General features: G+C 28.7%; 1 protein-coding gene across 1 annotated transcript in view; it reads right to left on the bottom strand.

Annotated features, from left to right (window-relative positions):
• The window catches only part of Cndp2 (Cytosolic non-specific dipeptidase 2), a 28,794-nt gene that overhangs the window by 245 nt on the left and 6,246 nt on the right, over positions 1 to 22,303 (bottom strand). The window contains exons 5-11 of the mRNA XM_016067908.4: positions 20,350 to 20,504; positions 18,882 to 18,956; positions 18,048 to 18,192; positions 14,258 to 14,357; positions 13,063 to 13,234; positions 11,161 to 11,246; positions 7,841 to 8,007 (exon numbers count right to left, since the gene is read on the bottom strand). Coding sequence (XP_015923394.1) covers positions 7,841 to 8,007; positions 11,161 to 11,246; positions 13,063 to 13,234; positions 14,258 to 14,357; positions 18,048 to 18,192; positions 18,882 to 18,956; positions 20,350 to 20,504 — 900 coding nt within the window. The remainder of the gene's footprint in view (positions 1 to 7,840; positions 8,008 to 11,160; positions 11,247 to 13,062; positions 13,235 to 14,257; positions 14,358 to 18,047; positions 18,193 to 18,881; positions 18,957 to 20,349; positions 20,505 to 22,303) is intronic.

The following is a 22,303-nucleotide window of genomic DNA, read 5'->3' as shown; positions in this document are numbered from 1 at the left end:
CTAACATTCTGAATTAAAATAAAAGATCAGTATTTTCGTTAAGTTTTTAGAATTTTGTCTGCATTTCTAGTAAGGCCATTTTCCATTGATTTACAATATATATATATATATATATATATATATATATATATATATATATATATATATATATATATATATATATATATATATATATATATATATATATATATATATATATATATATATATATATATATATATAAGGTCACCGGACAAAAAATTAGTCACCCTAGTGCGCAAGCATTGATGAATCGTTAAGTTTTGCTAAATGACGCGGTGGTCAAGTGACGTGTTCAACTGCAGGCTCACTGCTTCACCGTGATCAAAGGCAAGTAGCCATCAGTGAGATATATTTGTTTGAAACGAAAATTTTGTATAAATATGGGTAAGAGTAAAGATGAGACAGAGTGGCAAATAGGGGCAATTGTGTTTGGCCGTACTCATGGTCAAACGGTGAATGAAGTTGCTGGATTTGTTGGTGCTTCGATGCGGACTGTTCAACGTGTCTACAAGCAGTAGTGTAATACACGTGGTCACAAAAGACGACATCAGAATTGTGGTCGGAAAAAGATCCTGCATGAAAGGGATCGGAGACGTATTTCACTACTTGTCATTCAAAATCGCTTCCAAACCCGACAGGAATTGCTTCAGTTTATAAATGAAGGTCCATCCCAACCTGTTAGTGAGAGAACATTGCGACGGGAGCTGCATGCAATGAACATTTGGAGCCGAACATCTCATAAAGGGTCATTTCTAACACAGGCACATAAAGCTGTACGACTTCAGTGGGCTAGAAGTCACCGAACATGGCCAGTTGCAGACTGGCGAAATGTAATATGGTCAGACGAATCATGTTTTTGCCTTTATTCAAAAGACGCATGTTGACAAGTGCTACGATACTAGATATAGTGCTAGTACTAGAATAGATGAAGCATTTCATCCTAACTGTGTGCAAGGTCAGGTGTAGGCCAAGGGTGAGTTTGTCATGTTTTAGGGGGGTTTCCTTACTACGGATTGAGTCCCCTCACTGAGGTGCCCACTAGCATGAACCAACATGTTTATTTGAACATTCTGGATGATTAGATGTTGCCTTTCAATCAATATTTTCATAAAATGTGTGTTATCGATGCCCCTATGTTTCAAGATAACTAAACAAAGTTCATCTGTCTGGAAGAATCTGTGACTGGTTTTACAAACACTCAGATAGTCAATTACATCTCGACTGGCCTGCAAAATCACCTGACTTGCACCCCATTGAATATATGTGGGATATGTAGGAACAGGTCAAACACTGAAATCAGCATCCTCCTAATTTGGGGGATTTGCGTGATCAAATCCAAAAACAAGTGGTTTATACTAGATTCAACGTACCTGCAAAACCTTGTGGACTCACTTCCTAACCGAATTCAGGCCGTTATCAAATCCAGAGGCGGTGTTATACGCGATTAAATGATGATTTTCGTGATTTCTCTAAGGGTGACTAATTTTTTGTTCGGTGTGCTTATATATATATATATATATATATATAGTAAAAGCTTGATATAGCAAGTGCAGTATGTTAAAAGAAGTTTACTAGTAGTATTTTCTACTAGCACGAAGTACAGGAAGTATTTTCTTGGGAAAATACTTCCTGTCCTGCTGTTAAAGTGAGCAATATTATATGAAAGAGATTGAAAGACATTTAAGATATGAAAGACATTTTTATTTATTTCTGACATCAATGCAGAAAAGGAAAGAATTTAAATCATTTACTTCTTGTATGAGTAATTTATGGACAACTACTGACTATGTTATTTTCCTAACAAACAAAAAGTTCTTCCACTATTCTTAGAAACTCCGTAACGTACATCAAACTGTACCATTTGTTGCTTACATATCTATCATCCACCTTTATTTTCCTTCTGGACAACATACTATTAAAATCAACATGCACTGTTATCAATTATGTCGACAGGTATCACACTTCATTTCCTTCTTGTAAAAAACTAGTTATGGTTTGGAAACTTGTGGCTCAAAAATTTCTGTCTTTTATAAATTAGAGAGCTACATAATTTATTCATCAACTGGCAGGCAAAAGCAGCTCTAAGTAGCCATTTTAAAACTAAAAATATTCAAAATTAAAGAAGTAAATATGTCTAAAACATTTTACATTTACATACTTTTTATTGCTAATTAACATTAAGTGTGTGTATTTACTTAGATTGATAAGCTTGCTATAAAGAAGGACATTTTTTCCTGCCATTATGAATTGTCATTATATAACAGACTTTTGTTATGTGCACTTATATATCAGGGAAGACATTTACGCGCTATAGCGCGTAAAATACGCAAAAAATTGAAATCGGACGCAAAAAAATGATCGCTACGCGTCCCGTGGGACGCGTAAATTTTTGAAGAAAGTTTGTAAATTTCCCGACTTTTTAATCTTTGATATCGAAACATTTTAATAAAATCGAAAAATTGGGACGCAAAAAATAAATCGGTATGCATCCTCGGTATAAAAAAAAAAAAACCCTGTCTCCAGAGTTAGACCAACACATGTTAGACACACAGGTGGGAAACCAGTTCTATGACTCAAAATGTTGACCATTATAGCAGGAAACATCCTACAAGACTTTCCCCCCAAACTTCTTTTCTCTGCTGAAAACAGTGACGTCATCGGAACTGAGGGACGCAGGTGTTATTGAATGGGGGGGAAATGACCATACCGGATTTAAGTGACCTCGAATGAGCAAGTAGAAAGAAAGAGGTTGAAGGGGTGGGAAAAATTGAAGGGGTTTATTTTCAAAATATCATAGTACACACGTAGAAGATTAGGGTTGATTGGTTATTTAATACCTACGTCATGCAATCACATTTTCGAAGGAGGTACTTACGCACCGTTATATTAAGCTATATGTTACTTTTAGTTCAGTTAGAGTCAAACATTTTTAATGACCTGACCTACGCATCCAAACTTTTAATTTTGTTTTATAATTAATACATGTGCAATAATTAAACGATGCCTAAAGTACGTAACTTTAATATTAGGTGGAAAACTGAATTTAATTGGTTAGTCTACGAAAATGGTAAAATGTTTTGTGATATATGCCGCAAGGCACGAATAAAAAATGCATTCACCACTGGCTGTGAGAATTTTCAACGTCGCGCACTAGTCCGGCATATTGACACATCGGGAAAAGACTCTTCTGCTCATCATTTACGTGCTCTTAATATATTAGAACAGCAACGGTCTTTTAAAGTGTCATCTGAAAAACAAATTGCTAATTGTGTTCAAGATTATTCACAAATGCGAACGGTCTATTGGATGGCTAAAGAAGAAATAGCAGAAGCTAAGTTCCCCGCATTAATTGAATTGCAGGTAAGTTTTTATTTTAATTATTAAAGAATTATAATTTACAAAAATTTTTATGTTTATACAAGTAATTAAATAACAGTTACGCAAGGGCCGTATTATACGGTTTGAGTCGTGACCACGTGTCAAATTTCTTTTTTAAATATTAACTTAAATGGTCATTTTAAGTATAAATTAGAAAAGTGTAATAGGATATATTTTATTTAATGCTATAAATATTAATTATTTTTGTATTTCCGCACCACAGGCCGTGATACGGAATTCAGCTTTCAATTATTCAAATAAGCGCCACTTTTTCTCTTTTAGGGTTTCCTTATAAAAAAAACAGAAAGATAGTTTTCAAAAATAATTAATTATAAAAGAACATAGTTTCATTATTTTGTCTTCTCTGTAATGCGTATTTTTATTAATTTTTGAGTTTTTTTTTTGTTCGGTTTATTGATTGGGCCGGTCGTTTACAATAAATAAGAATCGAATTGTGCCATTTTGTCTTTGCTGTAATGCGTATTTGTTTTCTCCCTACGATTTCGCTATAAAACTTTGGATTTTTTTTTTTGTGGGATTTTTTAAAAAGGGCAAATCGTTTAGAATAATTAAATAATGGAATTGCGCCATTTTGTCCCCGCTGTAATGCGTATTTATTTTATAGCTACGATTTCTATATAAAACTTTGAGTTTTAATTTTGTGGGATTCGTTTTTACAATAATTAAATAAAGGAATTGCGCCATTTTGTCTTACACGTGATTTGTATTTTCATTCTCGCTAAAATTTCTCTATAAAAACTTTGAATTTTATTTTTGTGGGATTCATTAAAGGGGCCGATCATTTATAATACTTAAATAAGAATGGAATCTCGCCATCTTTTCTTCTCTGTAATGCGTATGATTATTCTAGCTAAGATTTCTCTATAAAAAGTTTGAATTTTAGTTTCGTGGGATTTATTGATAGGTTGATGGTTTTACCGTTTTTATCTTCGTTGTAGTGCTTATAGATTCTGTGTAGATTACATCATTTAATGATTGTTTAAATAAAATAATTGATTAAAAAAACTTATAATAGTTTTATTCCTCTAAGAAATGAATTATGTCATTTTATTTTTGTGATTAAAAAAAAGTTGTTTTTTTAAAAAAAAAGTCAATAATTGGTTTGCAACTACTTATGAATTAGATTAAATTTTAATAAATTGACTACAATGAATAAGAAATTTAAAGTTAATTATTTTTTTGTACACTGCAAAATATATAATTCAATTTTAGAATTGTAATTTTTTTATTAATAGAATTTTTTTTTTCACTTACACTTAAAAAATTTTTTTATTATTTTGTTTGTTTTATATTTATTACGACACATGTTTGGATAAAATAATTTTAAAACCCCCCTTTTTTTTAAATATTCATATATATTTTTTTTATTTCAGAAAATGAATGGGGTGAATTTTCAGACCAGTACTTACCAATCTAACCAGTCTATCTCTGATATGACATCAGCATCCGCCCAAGCTATTGAGGAACTTTTGATACAGAAATTTAAACCATCATCTTTTTTCGGAATTATTTGTGATGAGTCGTGTGACGTTTCAAATTTTAAAAAACTTATTGTGTATTTAACTTACATAGATGAAGATGGGTATGGTAAAACCGCATTTGTGGACATATTAAACATAAATGATGGAAAGGCTGATACAATTGTCAATTCTTTAAAATCTACAATGGAAAAATTAAACATTGATTTAAATAAAATTGTTGGTCTTGGCACTGATGGTGCAGCAGTAATGACTGGCTGTAAAGGAGGTGTTGGTGTGCGATTAAAGACTGCTGGTGCAACGCATTTGCTGCAAATTCACTGTTCTGCTCACAGGGTTTCTTTGGCCTTGTCACAAGCAGCGAAAAATATTAAACAGACTAAAGACCTGGAGAATACTTTGCAGCAACTTTACCATTTTTTCGATGATAGTCCTGTCAGAGAATCTGTGCTACGTCAAATTTTTCAAATAAATGAAATATCGGAAATAAAATTGAAAGAACCCAAAAATGTTCGATGGCTGAGCTTGTATGAAGCGGTGAGCGCTGTAATACAGTGCTTTGGGTCCATTGTAGAGGCACTTGAGCATATCGCCGAAAAAAAGAACGATTTAAACTCTGTAAAAGCAAAAGGTTTGTTGTCAAAAATAAAGAATGCCAATTTCCCATTTTTACTTGCGATCATACTGGACGTTTTAGAGCCAGTAAAAAAATTAAATGTATTATTTCAGCATCAAAATGTGATTTTCTCTAAGGTGAATGTAATGGTATCCAGTTGTATAAGTGTTTTAGAGAATCTTAAAGGTAATAAGGGGGAGCATGAAAATAATTATATTGAAAATTGTACTAATGATGAAGATGATGTTGTTTATCAGAATATAAAACTTGGAAAGCAAACTTTAAATGAACATTTTAAGTCTAATTTTATATCTGAAGTTGTAGGTAATTTAAAGTTTCGTTTCCCAGCGGAGTCATTAGATGTATTAAAATCACTAGATTTGATGTTAAACCCGTTTAATTATCCAACGAATTCAGAGGAATTACTGAATTATGGGTCAGAGGATATTGATTTATTGATTAGAACATTTGGAGAATTGATTTCTGGTGATAAACTTAAAAATAACTTTCAGTATTTTAAACAGATCGTATTAAACTTTAAATCTATGAGTATGAAAGACTTTCTTAGAATCTTCATCAAACAGTATAGTGATGAATTTCCAGAATTTTCTAAATTAGCAAAGATAGCCTCAGTATTGCCAATTTCATCAGCTGATGCTGAGAGAGGCTTTTCAGCCATGAAAAGAATAAAGACATGTGCTCGAAATAGGATATCTGAAGGAAAACTGAAAACATTAATGATGATTACACTTGAAGGGCCAGATATGTCAAATTCCCAAGATGTAATTATAAGAGCACATAAGATATTTCAGTCTTGTAAAATACGTAGAGGGGGAAGCAGTGTAAATAAGTAGAGAGGGAAGCACACTAATAAAAATATTTTACATAAATTTAGATTTTGTTTTATTTTATTTTTCTATTATATTTCAATATTAGCATATTACAGCATTATAATTGTTATAATTCATGTACTAATAATCTATTAAGTATTTCTCAGAAAGATTATATTTGTTTAAAAATTTATGTAAAGGACCCATTTTTTTTCAAAAGGACCCAGTTTTTTAAAAGTCATGGGTCCCAGGGACCCGGGATTTTGAAAGCCTAGTGTCTTCCCTGTATATACTATATTTAAGCAAAAATAATACTTGTAGAATAAAGGTCAATTTTATATTAAATTTTTTCTTAAAATTTACATTAAAAATTTAATGACTTAACTTAATAAAGTATCATTATACTGATATTTTACTCTAACTTTATAGTAAGTATTTTAAGAAAAAGCTTAGCTCTTAAGAATTGAAATATTAGATTTTAAAATTGTGTGAATACGAATCTTGATGCATTATATTTAAATTGCACAAATAGGAATTGTAATATTAGATTTTAAAACTACGGGTACACAAATCACGACTTTGGATTTAAAACTCGCCCGAATACAAATTGCAATATTGATTTTAAAAATAAGCAAACGCGATATTGGATTTTTAAATCGCATGAATACGAATGGAAATGTGTAACTTTTAAATCAGGTAAATACGAAAATCGCTGTTTGATATTAAAACCATGTGAATATGAATCGCGATATTAGAAGCATTCTGGCACAGTTCCAAATATTCAAAACGGCGAAAATCCTTCAAACCGAAAGAATCAAATAGGTGGATCTCTGTAGATTGGTAGAAGAATCGTATGTACGCAAACGTCTCATTAACGGGATTTAGCAAATTTTCAAAATCTATATTTCAGATTGAGGAACTTCGTGAAATATATTATAATTCTTTAATTTCTTTAAGTCTGCTAACCAATGGTGGTGAGACATGTAGAATTTTGCAAAATTCGCACGTTCCTCTCCTAGTTTTTAGACAAGGAAGGATGATACGAAAAACTCAGAATTGCGCACGGAATACAATCACCACTGTCAAATAAAAGGATTATACTGTAAAAGGAGTGTAACAGAAGCAAACTATGAAATAATTAAATGTAGCCATGGGGGACACAAATTATGAATTAAACGAAGATTTTAAAATGATTAATGGACCAATTACTTTTGCACAATACTGAAATACTCAATGTTAATCTTTGTATTATATATGAATTTCAATAAAGCATAATTTGTGCATCATGAATTAAAAGTATATATAACAATCAGAAATTGAAATTTAAATCTATTTTTTCACTGTTTCAAATTTTTACTGTAGCTGTGTTTTCTGTAAAGAAATATATCTACATATAGCTTTGCTTGATATAACGTCTTTAGAGTATCGAGTTGTAACTAAACTAATTATATCATTACTTAAAATCTAAACAAATCTATATTGAAAAATTAACTCACCCCATTGATATAATTGTAAATATCCATTTTTTCATTTTGTGAGTGAGCCCCATCATCACATGCTCCAAGACTCAATAGCATCACATTTTTGCCAGTGGCCTCTTGAAAGGTAAGAGTAACTGGAATGCTTCCACCTTCTCTTATCAAATCTGGCTCAACGTTAAACACTGAAAGATACTTTATTTTAATAAACAAGCTAAAACTATCTATAGTGTCTCAAAAAGTAATTTGACGATTTCATTAAAAATTTTATGTAACATATTCTTCACTATTTTCAATTATTTCCCAGACTATGGTATAAAATCAGGGTGGCACATATATTCAGATCAAATAATTCCAAGACTTTTGCTAGATTTTCATAATGAAGGGTGTAAATTTTATTATAAATTTTTTAATCATATCTTATTCGTATATATAAAATATATTATAAGCACTTATACTTAAAATTAAGAATTGAAAATAAACTTTTCTAAATTTTTTTTCTCAAAAAGAAAAAAAAAATGGACTTTAAGGTACTCCAAATTCAAATTAATTCACTTCCCCTGACTTTTGGGCATTTAAATTTTCAGATTTTTTCTAGATTGATTAAAATTTTGTTTTCCCTGTTTTGTGGCTGCCCAAAACAGCTGCACATCTACAGTGCATTAAAATAAGTCATGAAAATTTAAACATCTAATAACTGTAATAAATATGAATTAAATACGTATTTGTAAGAAAATAAAAAATTAAAGAATGTTTCATATCAAATTATTTTTTATACAGATTATTAGAAAATGCATTTTTAAAAGAATGATACAAGCATGTGGGCTTGTAGTGAAGCTATTTTATATAGTTGTAGAGCTATTTTTCTATCTTTTTTTCCTTATTTCTTTTATAATGGTGGTTAATATTTATTTATTTTAAATACTTCTGGTAGCAGCATTGGCTATTCCACAAGTTACATTTTTCTCTAATTAAACTTCAGTACATTTGATTGCAATAAGATAATTAAAAAGAATATTGATGCAATAAAACAATATGTATCAAAAAGTATGTTCCAAGCTTGCTCCATGAATTTACCAAACAAATAACGAAAGCCTATACATGAATAACTTAATATTATATATTTAAAAAAAAGAGATAATTTATAAAATGGTAACAATTTCCCTAAACTAAGAATAATGAGGCAATAAACTTTTTTTTAAGAGTTTTCATTATTTTTGTGTCAGAACTCCTGTTGTTTCTTTTTCCTTTAAGTCCAATATATATTATAGTCTAATATTCCTTTGGAAAAAAAAATTATATTGAAGCAGCAATATTATAATAAATAACAGTGAAACAATTTATCTCAAAGCAACTTATGTAATATTATTTAAAAATAGGAAATAGTATACCCTAAAATAAAAGGCCATTATTTGAAATTGGGATATTTAACATTGCAGTTTGCATTATATTTATAGTCAGAACTGAAATCCATAAAAGTAACAGAAAATCTCTTAGTGGTTGGCAATTCTATAGTGAACAAGGGTAGAACAATTTATTCAAAAAAATTTATAAAATAATATTTAACTGCAATAAAATAAAATCTGTAAAAATTAAGGGTCTTTTGTCACATGTTTTTAAAAAAATTAAAGGATCATTTACAATGTAAGTAGTGTAACTTTAAAATCAGGAACCACTAAAAAAATTGAAACAATTTTCATTATCCTTGCAGTCAGAACTGAAATCTTCAGGAATAAACAGAGATCTATAGTATCTTTAATAGAAATCTAATTAAAATTCTATAGTACCTAATCTATACCAGGGGTTCCCAAAGAAAAGGTTATGCAGGAAAGCTCAAAGGGGTTCCAAGAATCAGGACTTTTCTTATAAGCATTTTATGATTTTGGAAACCTGTAATTATGTCTAAACAATTATCCATTATTTATTCAGTACATTAGTTACTATTCATTATTTATTTATTATAAAGTCAATATTTAAGCAAAATGTCAGGGGGAAAAACAGCAAAGTTAAATTTTTTTTTATTTTCATTCAAATAACAATATATTGAATAAATTATGAAAAGAATATACATTTATAATAAATTGCAATAATATTTCTCATTCATTCTTTTGTTGTATAGTATTTCCAATTCCAAAATTTTTTAATGTTTATAATATATTTTCGCGCATTTATAATAAGTTTCGATAATATTTCTCATCGAATTTTCCAATTTCACAATGAAATAACTAAACTCAACAATATAGAAATGTCCTGATATCCATTCTTAATGTTTATAATACATTTTCAATTTCACTTTAATGAAAACCATAATAGATTCTATTCATTTTCAGCTTATGCATACACTAAAAACTAATTCAGAACTAGACAAGATACTGCTCCAGCATTGCAATTTCAATTGTCTGACGAAAATTCTAATTATAAAACTATTAATCATAAAGAGAAGAAAAAATTTCCTCTTTTCAAATTAGCTATTTTCAAAATAATTAGTAGTCCAATTGAAATAGTTAGTTGTAAGCTAGGTTATTATGTTCACAATTTCTAATGAACTTTATTTATGAATTCAGGGCTCTGTTAGAAGAAGAGAGATCATTTAAGGTTCCAGAGTCAAAAACAATTAGGAACCGCTGATCTATACAACCTTAATGTAAAACAAAGGGGTGCGTAGCCAAATCTTTCAACAAAAATAACCACTTTTTAAGCACTCAAAAATATTTTTAAGCACCAAGTACATTAACAATATGCAAAATAATTTTCAAAGACTTTACATGATTATGATAAAATAACAAGTTTCTGACAAAGAACTCTTTTCTTGACTACATTAGCCATTATAAAACGTTCAAGATATTTTTTGGTTCGATATCAGAGGATGGAAAATGAGGCCTGAAATTGAGAGTATCTTGCGAAATGCAGCATAGTTGTACATTAGAGTGCAATAATCTCACCGAGCTCAGCTCAGTAGACGCACATGCAGACTTGCAAAGTATTTCATCAAATATATAAAATGTTTGGCGCTTTCATACGCTATGGATCGACGGTAAGTCGAAATGGATTGCTGTTGAATGAATTGCAAAAATGTTGAATAGAACAATGTAAAAAGCACGCTTTTGCATAATACGTGGTGAAAATCAACATGGTAAAGAAAAAAATCTCCACTGAAAAAAGCACCTTTAAAGGCTTTTAAAAATCGTAAGGACTTTTTAAAAATGCTACGCACCATGAACAGTTTATCTTAAAATAACTTGTAGAATTTATCTAACAACAATAATTAAAACTAAGAATTTTTTAACACAACCAACACTGCTTCGGTAATAGGACGTTTTCTTTATAATTTTTTTTACCTTTCTTCATAGCATTTCTTCCAGCTACATAATGTGGATGATCTGGGTCACTCATCCAGGCTTTACTTCCTTGCAGCATATAGACTCTAAATTGATAAAATAAACTACTTAGAACAAGAATTCCAACTTGTCAATATTGTAGCAGAGATTAATAATTAATCCGTTAATTTTTTAAACTTGTTTTTCTTTAATAAATACAGAAGAACACAGTCCTTAAAAAAGATAAAGGAATGACTATTAAAATCATAGTAATTTGGGCAATCAATTAAGAAAAAATTATTTTTTATATTTCTTACTATTTTTTTAAAGATTAATTTAGCTATTATATATGTAAAAGAAAAACATCTATAATGTGCATGAAATTTGAAATTACGGTGGAAATTTGAAATTAAGACAAAGAATAGATGAAAGCATTATAATTATATATGATTTCAAAACATGAATACCAGAAACCAAAAAATAAACCTAAAATATATGCATAACAAATTTGAAGGAAAAAAAAATTACCAAGATAAAAGAAGCAAACCTTTTTTTAAAAATATTAAAATTATTTAATTTCATCAATATAAATCAACAACCAGTGAGTAAAAGTCTTCACATTCAAGATATGAATTTACTAGATGTACTTTTTAAAATATTTAATAAATTCTTTTACATGCTTCTTAACCACTAAACCATCTTGAAATCATTTTTATCGTAGTTATATTTGATACATAATTTATTTAAAATATTCCTTACATAGAAAATAAATGGGCCTTAATTTTACTTATCAATTATATAGAAATTTAGGTCTGTGTCTAAAAACTGTAACAATTTGGTTCAATTTGAATAATAAATAAGTATGAGACTAAATTTCCATAAATTAAAATTCAATAAAAAAAAACATTCTTTTATTTACTAGCCATTAATAGCATTAGTTTTTGAGTTTGTGAGAGTAAAAACTTTAACCACTTACAGAATAGTTATGGTTTCAGATCCAAATAGAGCTTTGCCAGAAGAAAATGAAAATTTCAGTTGTTTCTTGATGGTTATAAGCAGTATTTATTGTTATTTTGCTGCCAAATAGAATTTCCCTGTCATCAAAATTCCAATTAACTAGAGTTCCAAAATTTCATCTGGACTTTTGTGCTTGATGACAAATATAAAAATTTCTATTATTTTCACTACTAAAAATAATCATTGCCAAAGAGAAAATTTTGAAATTTGAACTACTTTATCACAAGCTCGAATACTCACATTCTTAAGCACTGTGCAAATGGCACTATAAGTTTCATTTGTTACCTGACTGCAACAAGCATAACTCATCACCATATTATACACAAATGAAATATATTTTTAATGAAAATTTTAACTGGAGTTCCATGCCCAATGACATTATATGTTTTAATTGTTTCTTGGCCACTAGATGCAAAATTTATGAAGCTAAATAGATTTTATCAGAGTTCTCAGCAAGATAAGGTGTTTAAATTTTATTTAAAGCTCTGAACCTAATTGCATTTCAATAAAAAAAAATTGTTTCCTAAATAACACAAGCAAAATTTATGATTAATCAAAATTTTGAGCACTTACTGACAAAAAAAAAGCAGTTCGACAAAACTAGAAACAAAATTGACAAAAAAAATATTTCTTTCAAAAACTATGCTTTATAGTAGACTAAAAAAGATATCTCATTTTTATAAGACCCAGAATAAAAATCGCAGGGTGTATCATTTTTGCAAAAACTTCTTTCCTCACCTCAAAAAAATAATAATAATCTCCCACACCTTTTAAAATTGATGCACTCTATCTTTTGTTAACAGGTTTCAATTTTTCAGTCAACTTGAAAAAAATAGCTTTTGAAATTTTTATATTATACTATTTCATTTAACTTAAGTGCTAATTTCAAAAAATTTATTAACTCACTTAAGTTTGTTGGGAGTTTTTCGAGCAGCATGTACTTTTTGCAGGTGATCTATTACCTGCTGTTCAATTTTTTTAGGATCTTGGTTCGGTACAGTTCGAATAGAAAACTTTCCTATAACTTTACCAGGAATAACTGTTTTTGCTCCTGCTTCACTAAAAGCTCCTTCAATCCCTGAAAAAAAAATATATAACTTATATTTATATAATGATTATACTACTGCTGTACTATTAACATTCAGTTTCAGGGCAGAAATAGTCAGTCAATTTAGGGGCAGAATAGTCAAAAGAAGGTCATAGGTTCTGGTCTGGCCAGATTTCCATCCTTTCAAGCATTATCAACAGGGGCTAATTCACTTATATTGACTCTGATGGATAAATTTTACAGTGCTGCATAGTTTACAGTGAAAAAGTTTTGCTGGATAAAGTTTTACAGTCAAAAGTGTTCAGTGAGACTTTAAAATTTGTTGCAGATTATATCATTTTGTGTTATTTACCAAAGAGCACAGTTTCCTGAGCTCACTGTTCACAATAGACTGAAGAAAGCATAAATGCATAATCTTTAAAGACATTTAATAATTTATTTGCTCAGAATTAACAGGCCTTGACTCTAAGGCTCAATTGACGAATTGAATTTTAGTGCCAAAAGGCAGTGGTTAACAAACACGAAGTGTTAAAAGTATGGAAGCATTTCAAATATTTTTCTCTTTTAAATGACTTCTAATAATATGTGTATGATATTGGAACCAACATTATTTTAAGTTAATATAATTACTGTTTTATTTATTTGCAAATGTTTTACCTTTTTAATTTCTTTTATGATTTTGATAACCAAAAAAAGTTTTGTACCACATCTGTTAAAAACTATTCATACTTTTCATGAAATAGTATCAAGCAAAAATTTAAGCATGACTAAAAAAATTTAATTTAATTAAAATTTAAAATTTCATGCCCTTGTATTAGAATTGAGCTACTGATAAAATGTTTTTTCTTTTTTCTCTAATGCAATTTTCCATGCAATGTGGTATTTTCTTTTTCATGTAAAGCAAGAAACCCAGTAGTAAGATTTTTCTAAAGTTACATTGGAGAGTTCCTTAAATTTTAAAAGCCTTACGCCAATCTATTAAGTGGATTGAATGCTCCAGTATTTATCAATGGGCGAGAAATAAAAAATTTAAACTGGAACTTCTATATTTACCATGCAATGATAAAGATGGAAATCGCCATCTTCTCATTAATGTTTTCTTTTTGTCTGCTCGAACTACTTTTTCACAGCCTACATCACATCTAAACTCTTCCTGTAAAGAGAAATGAAATAAATACATAGAATAAAATAATTTATCAACTTAAATATATAATAAGAACACATGAAAATACAAAAATCCTCAAAGTATTTCAATTAAAAAATAAATTTTCGTTTTTAGAATAATTCATGTAAACCACACCTGCGAACTTTTATGATTTTTAAAAAATGATGTCTAGCAGTAATCGATTTAAATTTTTAATAAATAAATCTTTGTTTGAAAATTTTAATTTAAAATTGTTTTAACCACAACATAAAAAACATATATAAGATGCCTTAGATGTGCAAAAGCCATGCAAAATTTCAAAATTGCTAATAACTTTGATACTTTTACTCAGCTTTTCAACTACCACATTAAAAAATCTAAAAAAAAATTTTTTTTTTTAAAAATCGTAAAAGTTCGCAACTATGGTGGTTAACATATTGTGCAAACTTAAAATTCATTCAAGGGAAGTTAAAAGACTATAAAAATTTACACTTAAAATAACTTATAAAATTCATTATATTTTATGTTCAAGAATGAAGACTTGAAAAAATTGCATTAAATAAAAGTCCCTGCATAGTTGCAGTAGAGATTACATTTCCCTACAATGTGAGACCCAACTGAGATTTTTCATGCACAAAAAATACACATTTAATTTAATGAAATGAAGAAATATAGTCGTGATGAAAACGGAACACTTATTAATGATAATACTGAAATACTTAGGAGATGGAGAGAACATTTCAGAAGGGGTCTTAAAGGAAAAGAAACTTTAGAAGGGACAGAGGAAGATATAATTAGGACCCCACAAGACAAGGAACTAGAACCAACTTACCTGGATGAAGTTGAAAAAGCAATAAATAAACTAAATAACAACAGCTCGACAAGACAGGGTGGCATCAATGCCAAAATCCTGAAAGTAAAGGAGCCTAAACACATCAAAGAAATACACACCATTATAGTCTGTGTATGGACTATGGAAAAAATGTACATTGAATGGGAAAATGGTTCCATCTGTTCAATGCACAAGAAAAGAGGCAGGCTGGACTGTAAGAACTATAGAGGAATTACTCTTTTGAACACATACAAAATATTGACAAACGTCCTAGCAGAACGACTTGTTACTTTTACTTGTAGTGCAATTGGGAAATACCAGTGTGGATTTAAAAAAGGCAGATCAATGACAGATTAGTTAACACAGCATTAGTTAAATCGGAAGGCATTGGCTCACATTGGGCTATCTGGCCAACTATGATGATGATGAGACAAATATTTGAGAAGACCAGAGAATATAATATAGATACCTTTCATCTCTTTATTGCCTTTAGAACAGCTTAAGATAGCATCCATAGAGAGAAATTGTATCAAGCAATGTCAGAGTTAAGAATCCCCAAGAAATTGGTCAACATCATGAGAATGACACTTAATAGAATAAAATATACAGTAAAGTTGGGATCAGAAGTATCAGATGATTCCTATACTAAATAACAACTGAAAGAGAGTGACTCCCTGTCATGTCACCTGTTTAATATAGTACCAGAGAAGACAATTAGAAACTCTGGTAAACAAACATAGAACACAATTTTTTTTAAAATTTGTACAACTGCTAGCATTTGCAGACAATATCGATATGATGGCAAGAACAAGAGCAGCTATAGTAGAGGCTTTCTGTTCACACGAGGCCACAGCAAAAAACATAGGACTGTCAGCCAACGAGGCAAAAAACTAAATTCATGGCAATAACAAACAGAATTACAAATCCGCAACCACTGAAAATGAATGAGTATGAGTTTGAACAAGTGGCTCAATTTAAATATTTAGGCACAATAGTAAAACAATAATAACATAAAAATTAACATCAAAAATAGAACCAACATGGCTAAAATATGCTATCATGGATTGAGAAACCAGTTCAAATCTAAATACTTAAGTTATAAAACAAAAATACAATTGTACAAGACAGTAGTGAGACCAATAGTTTTATATGGCAACAATTGCTGAGCAATCAACAAGGCAGAAAAAGATATATTGATGACTTTTGAGAGAAAAATATTAAGAAACCGAACCTGGAGAATTTGTTACAACCCTGAATTACAATCAAAATACAAAGAACCTAACATAGTAAAAATGATCAACGTTTCTCAAATAAGGTGCCTAGGACATGTATTTTGATATAGTGATGAAAATCCTATTAAAGAAAATAACCTTCCTAACACTAGAAAGAAAAAAAGGAAGACCTCGAACAAGGTGGTTAGTTGGAGTAGAAGAGTGGTTAAAGGACTTGGGAGTTAAAAGATGGAGAAATATAGCACCAAATAGATTTAGATGGGGTAAATTGACTGAGATGGCCTTGGCCGGTAACCAGCTGTATTGCCTAGGAAGAAGAAATATAGCAGTTGGAATATGCTAAAAAAATAAGGTTTGCAAGTACTAAAATTAATTTTATTTTAATATTTACAATAAAGATTGTTTTAAGTTACAAAATTTCTTGTTTCAAAAAATCATAGATGGAACTAGCCTGAATTAACATCTCATTTTTAAACCTACTTTTTCTCTCAGCTAATACAATGAAAAAGTATGTACAAAAAATAAAATGGTGTACTACATTTTCAATTTTGTTGAAAAGATATACATGTCAATTCATTAATTTACAATAGCATATTAACTGATGGTGAAATTATTATAAAAGACAACTAATCAACAAAAAAGCAGAGAAATGAAATAAATTTAAAGAAACCTGTACAAGTTCCAAATTAAGAATTTTATTGAAGAAATTGCATACACAAAATAGGAAGGGGAAAAAAACAATGAAAGAGTTCTCACTCAATTTCAGAAAAAAAAATTCACTGACTTTTACAGATAAATCAGGAATACTTCAATTTAAATCCAGACCATATTTTATCTATATTATGCACATTTTCATCAAAAAACTTAAATTTTTTATTTGCAATGTCAAATGTTAGATTTTGTGAGCGAAAAAATATCATTAAATGAGGACGAAAGCACGGGCGTTGAACTAAAATGTGAAATTTTTACAACAAATAATTGCAATAGATGTCAGAATTATTTAACTGCAATTTCAATAACTGATTACTGTTACAGACAATTCTGAGACTGGTTATTTTCCAAGTATAATGTAGGAATATTCTAGTTTCCTGGAAAAAAATTTAACTTTTCCCTGCTTTTAAGAGTAAAAATAAAATTCCCTGATAATTCCAGGTTTTCCCAGTTCTCCCAGACCCGTGGGAGTAATGCAATTAAAATTTGAAAAAAAGGAAGAAAAAAAACAACAGAATAACAAAATATTTCTTAGAGAAATTATTCAGAATAATAATTAATGGCAAATTTTTAATATTTTGTGACATTTTATTTACTTCTTTTCACGATTTACTTATACATGCATTATCTGTTAGAATGGAATAAAATAGAAACTTATGATAGTAATAAACTAAGCTATATCAATATAATTTTATACTTATCCAAAACTTTTTTTTTTACATTTAATTCTGCAAGCATTATCTGCCAGAATGGAATAAAATAAGAACTTATGGTAGTAATAAACTAGGCTATAAAAATACAATTTTATACCTATTCAAAACTTCATTTTTACATTTCCTACAAAATAATTTTTAAAAAATAAAACAATTTTTGTAAATTGGTATTAATTGAAACTTTTGAACAAATTTTTATGACATAGCTTACCACATCAAAATCTATATTTTGATAAAGTTTCTCTTCTTCCGGAGTCACCTGTGCAACATCATCCATTATTCCAGAAATCAATATATTTCCTCTAGCATCAGTTAACGAACCCATAAGAGCAATTAAATCATTCATAGCTTCATGTCTGAAAATAAATAAATGATTAATTTAATCATTATTCAGGGCGCGTAGCCAAATTATTCAACAAAAAATAAGAACCTTTTAAGCACTTTTCAAGTACTAAAAAAATATTTTTAAGCACTTTAAAAAAATATCATAATTAGACAGGGTTGGAAACTCTTTGACCATTGACGGTTTTATCTTGTTTTAACCGTCATGTCAAAAAAAATCTTTCGACATTGTTTTTGACAATTGTCAAAAATCATGAAATTTTGAATCATGTAAAACAAACGACGTTTTCACACGCTATGGACTGACAATACGCCAAAATAGATTGGGGTTGAATTAATTATGAAAATGTTGAATAGAATAATGTGAACTGTGTCTTTTTGCATAATTTGAAGCAAAAATCAACATAGTAAAGAAAAAATCTCATTTTGAAAAAGGGAAATTTAAGCACTTTTTAAAAGCATCCAATGAAAAAATCTCCTTTAAGGGATTTTAAAAATCGAAAATAAGAAGAAAGAATCTTCAACTTTCTATTTCATTATTAAGACTTAAAGACAACAAAGCAGGAAATTCACTATTAAGAAACTTTTATGGTGCAAATAGGTTATACTTTCTAAAAAACAGGCTAATCTAACAAAAGAAGTCAAGAAATTCATCAAAAATAATGAAACCATTCAGTTCAAAAAAAGTTCTTTTTTAACTTACACAGCCCCTCCAAAAACACCTGAGTGCAAATCCTTACAAGCGCATGTAACTTCAATGCAGAAATAGCATACACCCCTAAAAAATAAAAGAAAATATGTAGATCAATTGAAATAAGCAATTATAATAAATACTATCAACTATTTAACCCAACAAATGCAACAATTGCTATTTACATGAAAAATGTGAAAAGGAAAATCAGAAACAAAAATAATATATTTACTGGTTCTAAAAATAAAAATGTTGTTATAAATTAGACCATCAATTATAACATATAGTTGATGAACAAAAAGAATAAATTAATATTCTTTGAAAATTTCTTTTCAAAGAGTATAATAAATACATCACTGATATTTTTAATTTTTTTCAAATCTATAGGATATTTATTTTTTAGTTCAAAAGTTAGTTCATGCTTAAACATTTGAGTTCATTTAGGAATTATAGATAAGATTTTTACTCTATAAAACCATCAGGTAAAAATCTTTTAATTTTTTTCTTTATAAAACTTGTTTGCTTATTTCATCACTAGAAAAATTAGCTTTAGCTCAAATATTGTATCAGGTTTTTGGACATATTTACTTAGAATAGGCACATATTATTGCATATTTAGTGGGAGTAGGTTATTGCTAAATTTCTCTTTTTAAAATGATTAACTTTGAATTGTTTTTTCTTAGAAAATAATTCAATGAGAGTAGTAAGTTATAACCTCTTTTTATAATTCTTACTCTATTAGAAAATTTTGGGGCTAGTTTTTTTTCTTCCTTTTTGACATTTTGAAAATCTGTTTTTAAATAAAAAGAATCAATAAATAAAAATTTCAAAAAGTCTACTCAGAAAAAAATGTATCAGAACAAAAGGCACAAAACAGGAAAAGGATTTTCGAAATCAATGCAATAGATCCAAAGTACAGTAGCATGTACTTTGTTAATAAAAAGCAATTATTCAAAAAAAAAAAAAACTTAAAGTTTACTAAAGTTACAATATTTTGCCTTGTAATGATTTTTTTTTTTATATTAATAGTTAAGACAGGCATATTAAAAGAAAATCCAAAATTTCAAGCTGACCCAAATGAACATTTTTTCCATTTAAATGATATAAAACATGTAACATTGTTTATCTTTAAATTAGCTGGTTTAAGTATTTTCAGCAATTATTTTATTACATTATTTTGTGAAAGTCAAGTATCAAGTTTTTCCAGTTACAAATTCATTTTCAGGAAATTTTTATACACTTAAGTTATAGCAACCTTACAGTATACTGTTCCATTTTACGTGAGTTATGGGGATATATGTTATGATTTGTGTGATTATTACATAATATATGCAACAATTGATAAAAATTTCAACAACAAAAAATTAAATATAAAATCATTCAAGAAAGAAACATAATATAATAAAAATTCATAAATTTGAATTTAAAATAAAAAAAGTACACTAATTGAAAATTAAAGTCAGATATTAATATAATTTACCTTAATCCATAAGTGATGCAAGGCTTGCTTTTACCCAGCCAATAATTATCTGAAATACAAATGTAGTCAACATCCTTAAAAAATTTATCTTTTTCCGCATACACAAGATCATCCAGTCCTTCAGAGCCAGATTCTTCCATTCCTTCAAAGCAAAACTATAAAAAAAAAATTCTATATAAGTATATAATAGTGCCTACAATACAATAAATATTCGCTTATTTCAGTATAAGAACGTTGATGTTTTTTTTTAATTTAAAGAAAAGGATATCTGAAATCTTACATTCGGATCAGGAGGAACATGGAGGTTAAGGCTACACAATTTCGTAACCAACTGCATGACAGAGGCAATGTGGTCATAACTACGCACAGGCCACCTTTACTTACCAGACAAGCCGATACCCATCGATCTGAAATTGGGTGGGGGGCTTCGAGCCACCACAGGAGATCGAACCCCAGATCTTCACAGTGACAGTTCAGTGCTTTAATTTAGGTTAAAGAAAATCTTAATTTTAATTTAAAGAAAAGAATATCTGAAATGCTTCATTTTACACATATATAATTGATATCAAAATCCATTAAACGGACTAAATATGGATAAGATTTTTATATAGATAAGAGGAGTCAACAAAAATTTAAAATTTCTAAGAGCTAAGATTAATTTTTAGGAGCTAGTATGTTATAGAAATAGAGAGTAGTGCAGCAATTTTTTATTTTATGAAATTACATAAAAACTATTATTTGTTTCTAATTTAATACAGTCTAAAATTCAAAGGGTCAGGAGTATTGTATACAATTTTAATACAATGACAAGTATATAAGCTGTAGTTATATTATTTGCCTATATAATATTCAAATATGCCTTTATGTTTTACATGATGAATGATATGTAAAAGGGTGCATTCTTTTGAAAAGTGCGGTAGAATTCCTAAAAACAACAAAAGATTTTTTTCTTTCATGTAAGGAGAATGATAGTTTGATCAGCATCAGCAGTAAAAATTTTCGTTATAAAAAAAGGTCAAGATTTTAAAAAGACTATAAAATCTCTCTTTTTTTGATATTGATACCAGAAATATAAAAAAAGATTTTCCATATTGCTCTTTTCCAAAGCTCGCTTAAACTGAAAAATGTATTTTCCTCAAAACAAATTTGTCACAATAGCAGAAGGATAGTTATTTTTTTTAACTCTTTTAAAATAGATAATATTTTATCCTCAATATTAGCAATTTGAAGGTGACTTTGAAAGTTATCATAATTTCAGACTCTTTGTAATATGCTGTACTCCATACTTCGACAGTAGGAAAATTTTTAAATTTTTAAGTTATCAACAAATTTATGATTTTCATGATGTCTTCTCAAACACAGACATTAATGCTATTTGTTTAAACAAAATTTCTTTTTTCCTGTGAATTTAATTTTTTTTCTTTTCTTCCAGTGAAAAGTAAAAATGTCTTGTATAGAAATAATACTAAATTATGAATCATATTTTTAAACCTTTCTCTAAATTATTGGCTGTGATATTATGCTTAGCAAGCTTAAAAACAAGCTTAGAAAGTTTAAAAACAAGTAACAATGCTTTAGTAGCTGATGTGATGTCCAAAAATGAATTACTTAGTAAAAAATTGAAGGGGCAGAATTTTAAGCACAGCACAATAAAGAAACCATAAAAAAAGATTCAGATGAATATATAAAAAATAAAATAATAATAAAAAATAGATGACAAAGAGAGATTAGAATCTTTACTTCCATTCAAAAAAGTGAATTGATTTGAGTGTCTTGAAATGCTCCCACACTCACAGAAACTAATTACTGTTTTATTTAGCTGGAAAGATATTATTACTGATACTTTCCAGAAAAATAAAACAACAAATGGAATTATAAATGAAGTGAAAAGGAATGAATAAAACAAGCAGCTAAATAATCAAAATGATACAAAGCAGGTGCTTTGCTCCATTGT

The sequence above is a fragment of the Parasteatoda tepidariorum genome, chromosome 10 (assembly GCF_982258835.1).
Source record: "Parasteatoda tepidariorum strain Cologne lab strain chromosome 10, Ptep-v5.0, whole genome shotgun sequence".
In the NCBI taxonomy this organism is placed as follows: domain Eukaryota; kingdom Metazoa; phylum Arthropoda; class Arachnida; order Araneae; family Theridiidae; genus Parasteatoda; species Parasteatoda tepidariorum.
Note: the sequence above shows the minus strand (reverse complement) of the source record. Positions and strands in the feature narration are given on the sequence as shown.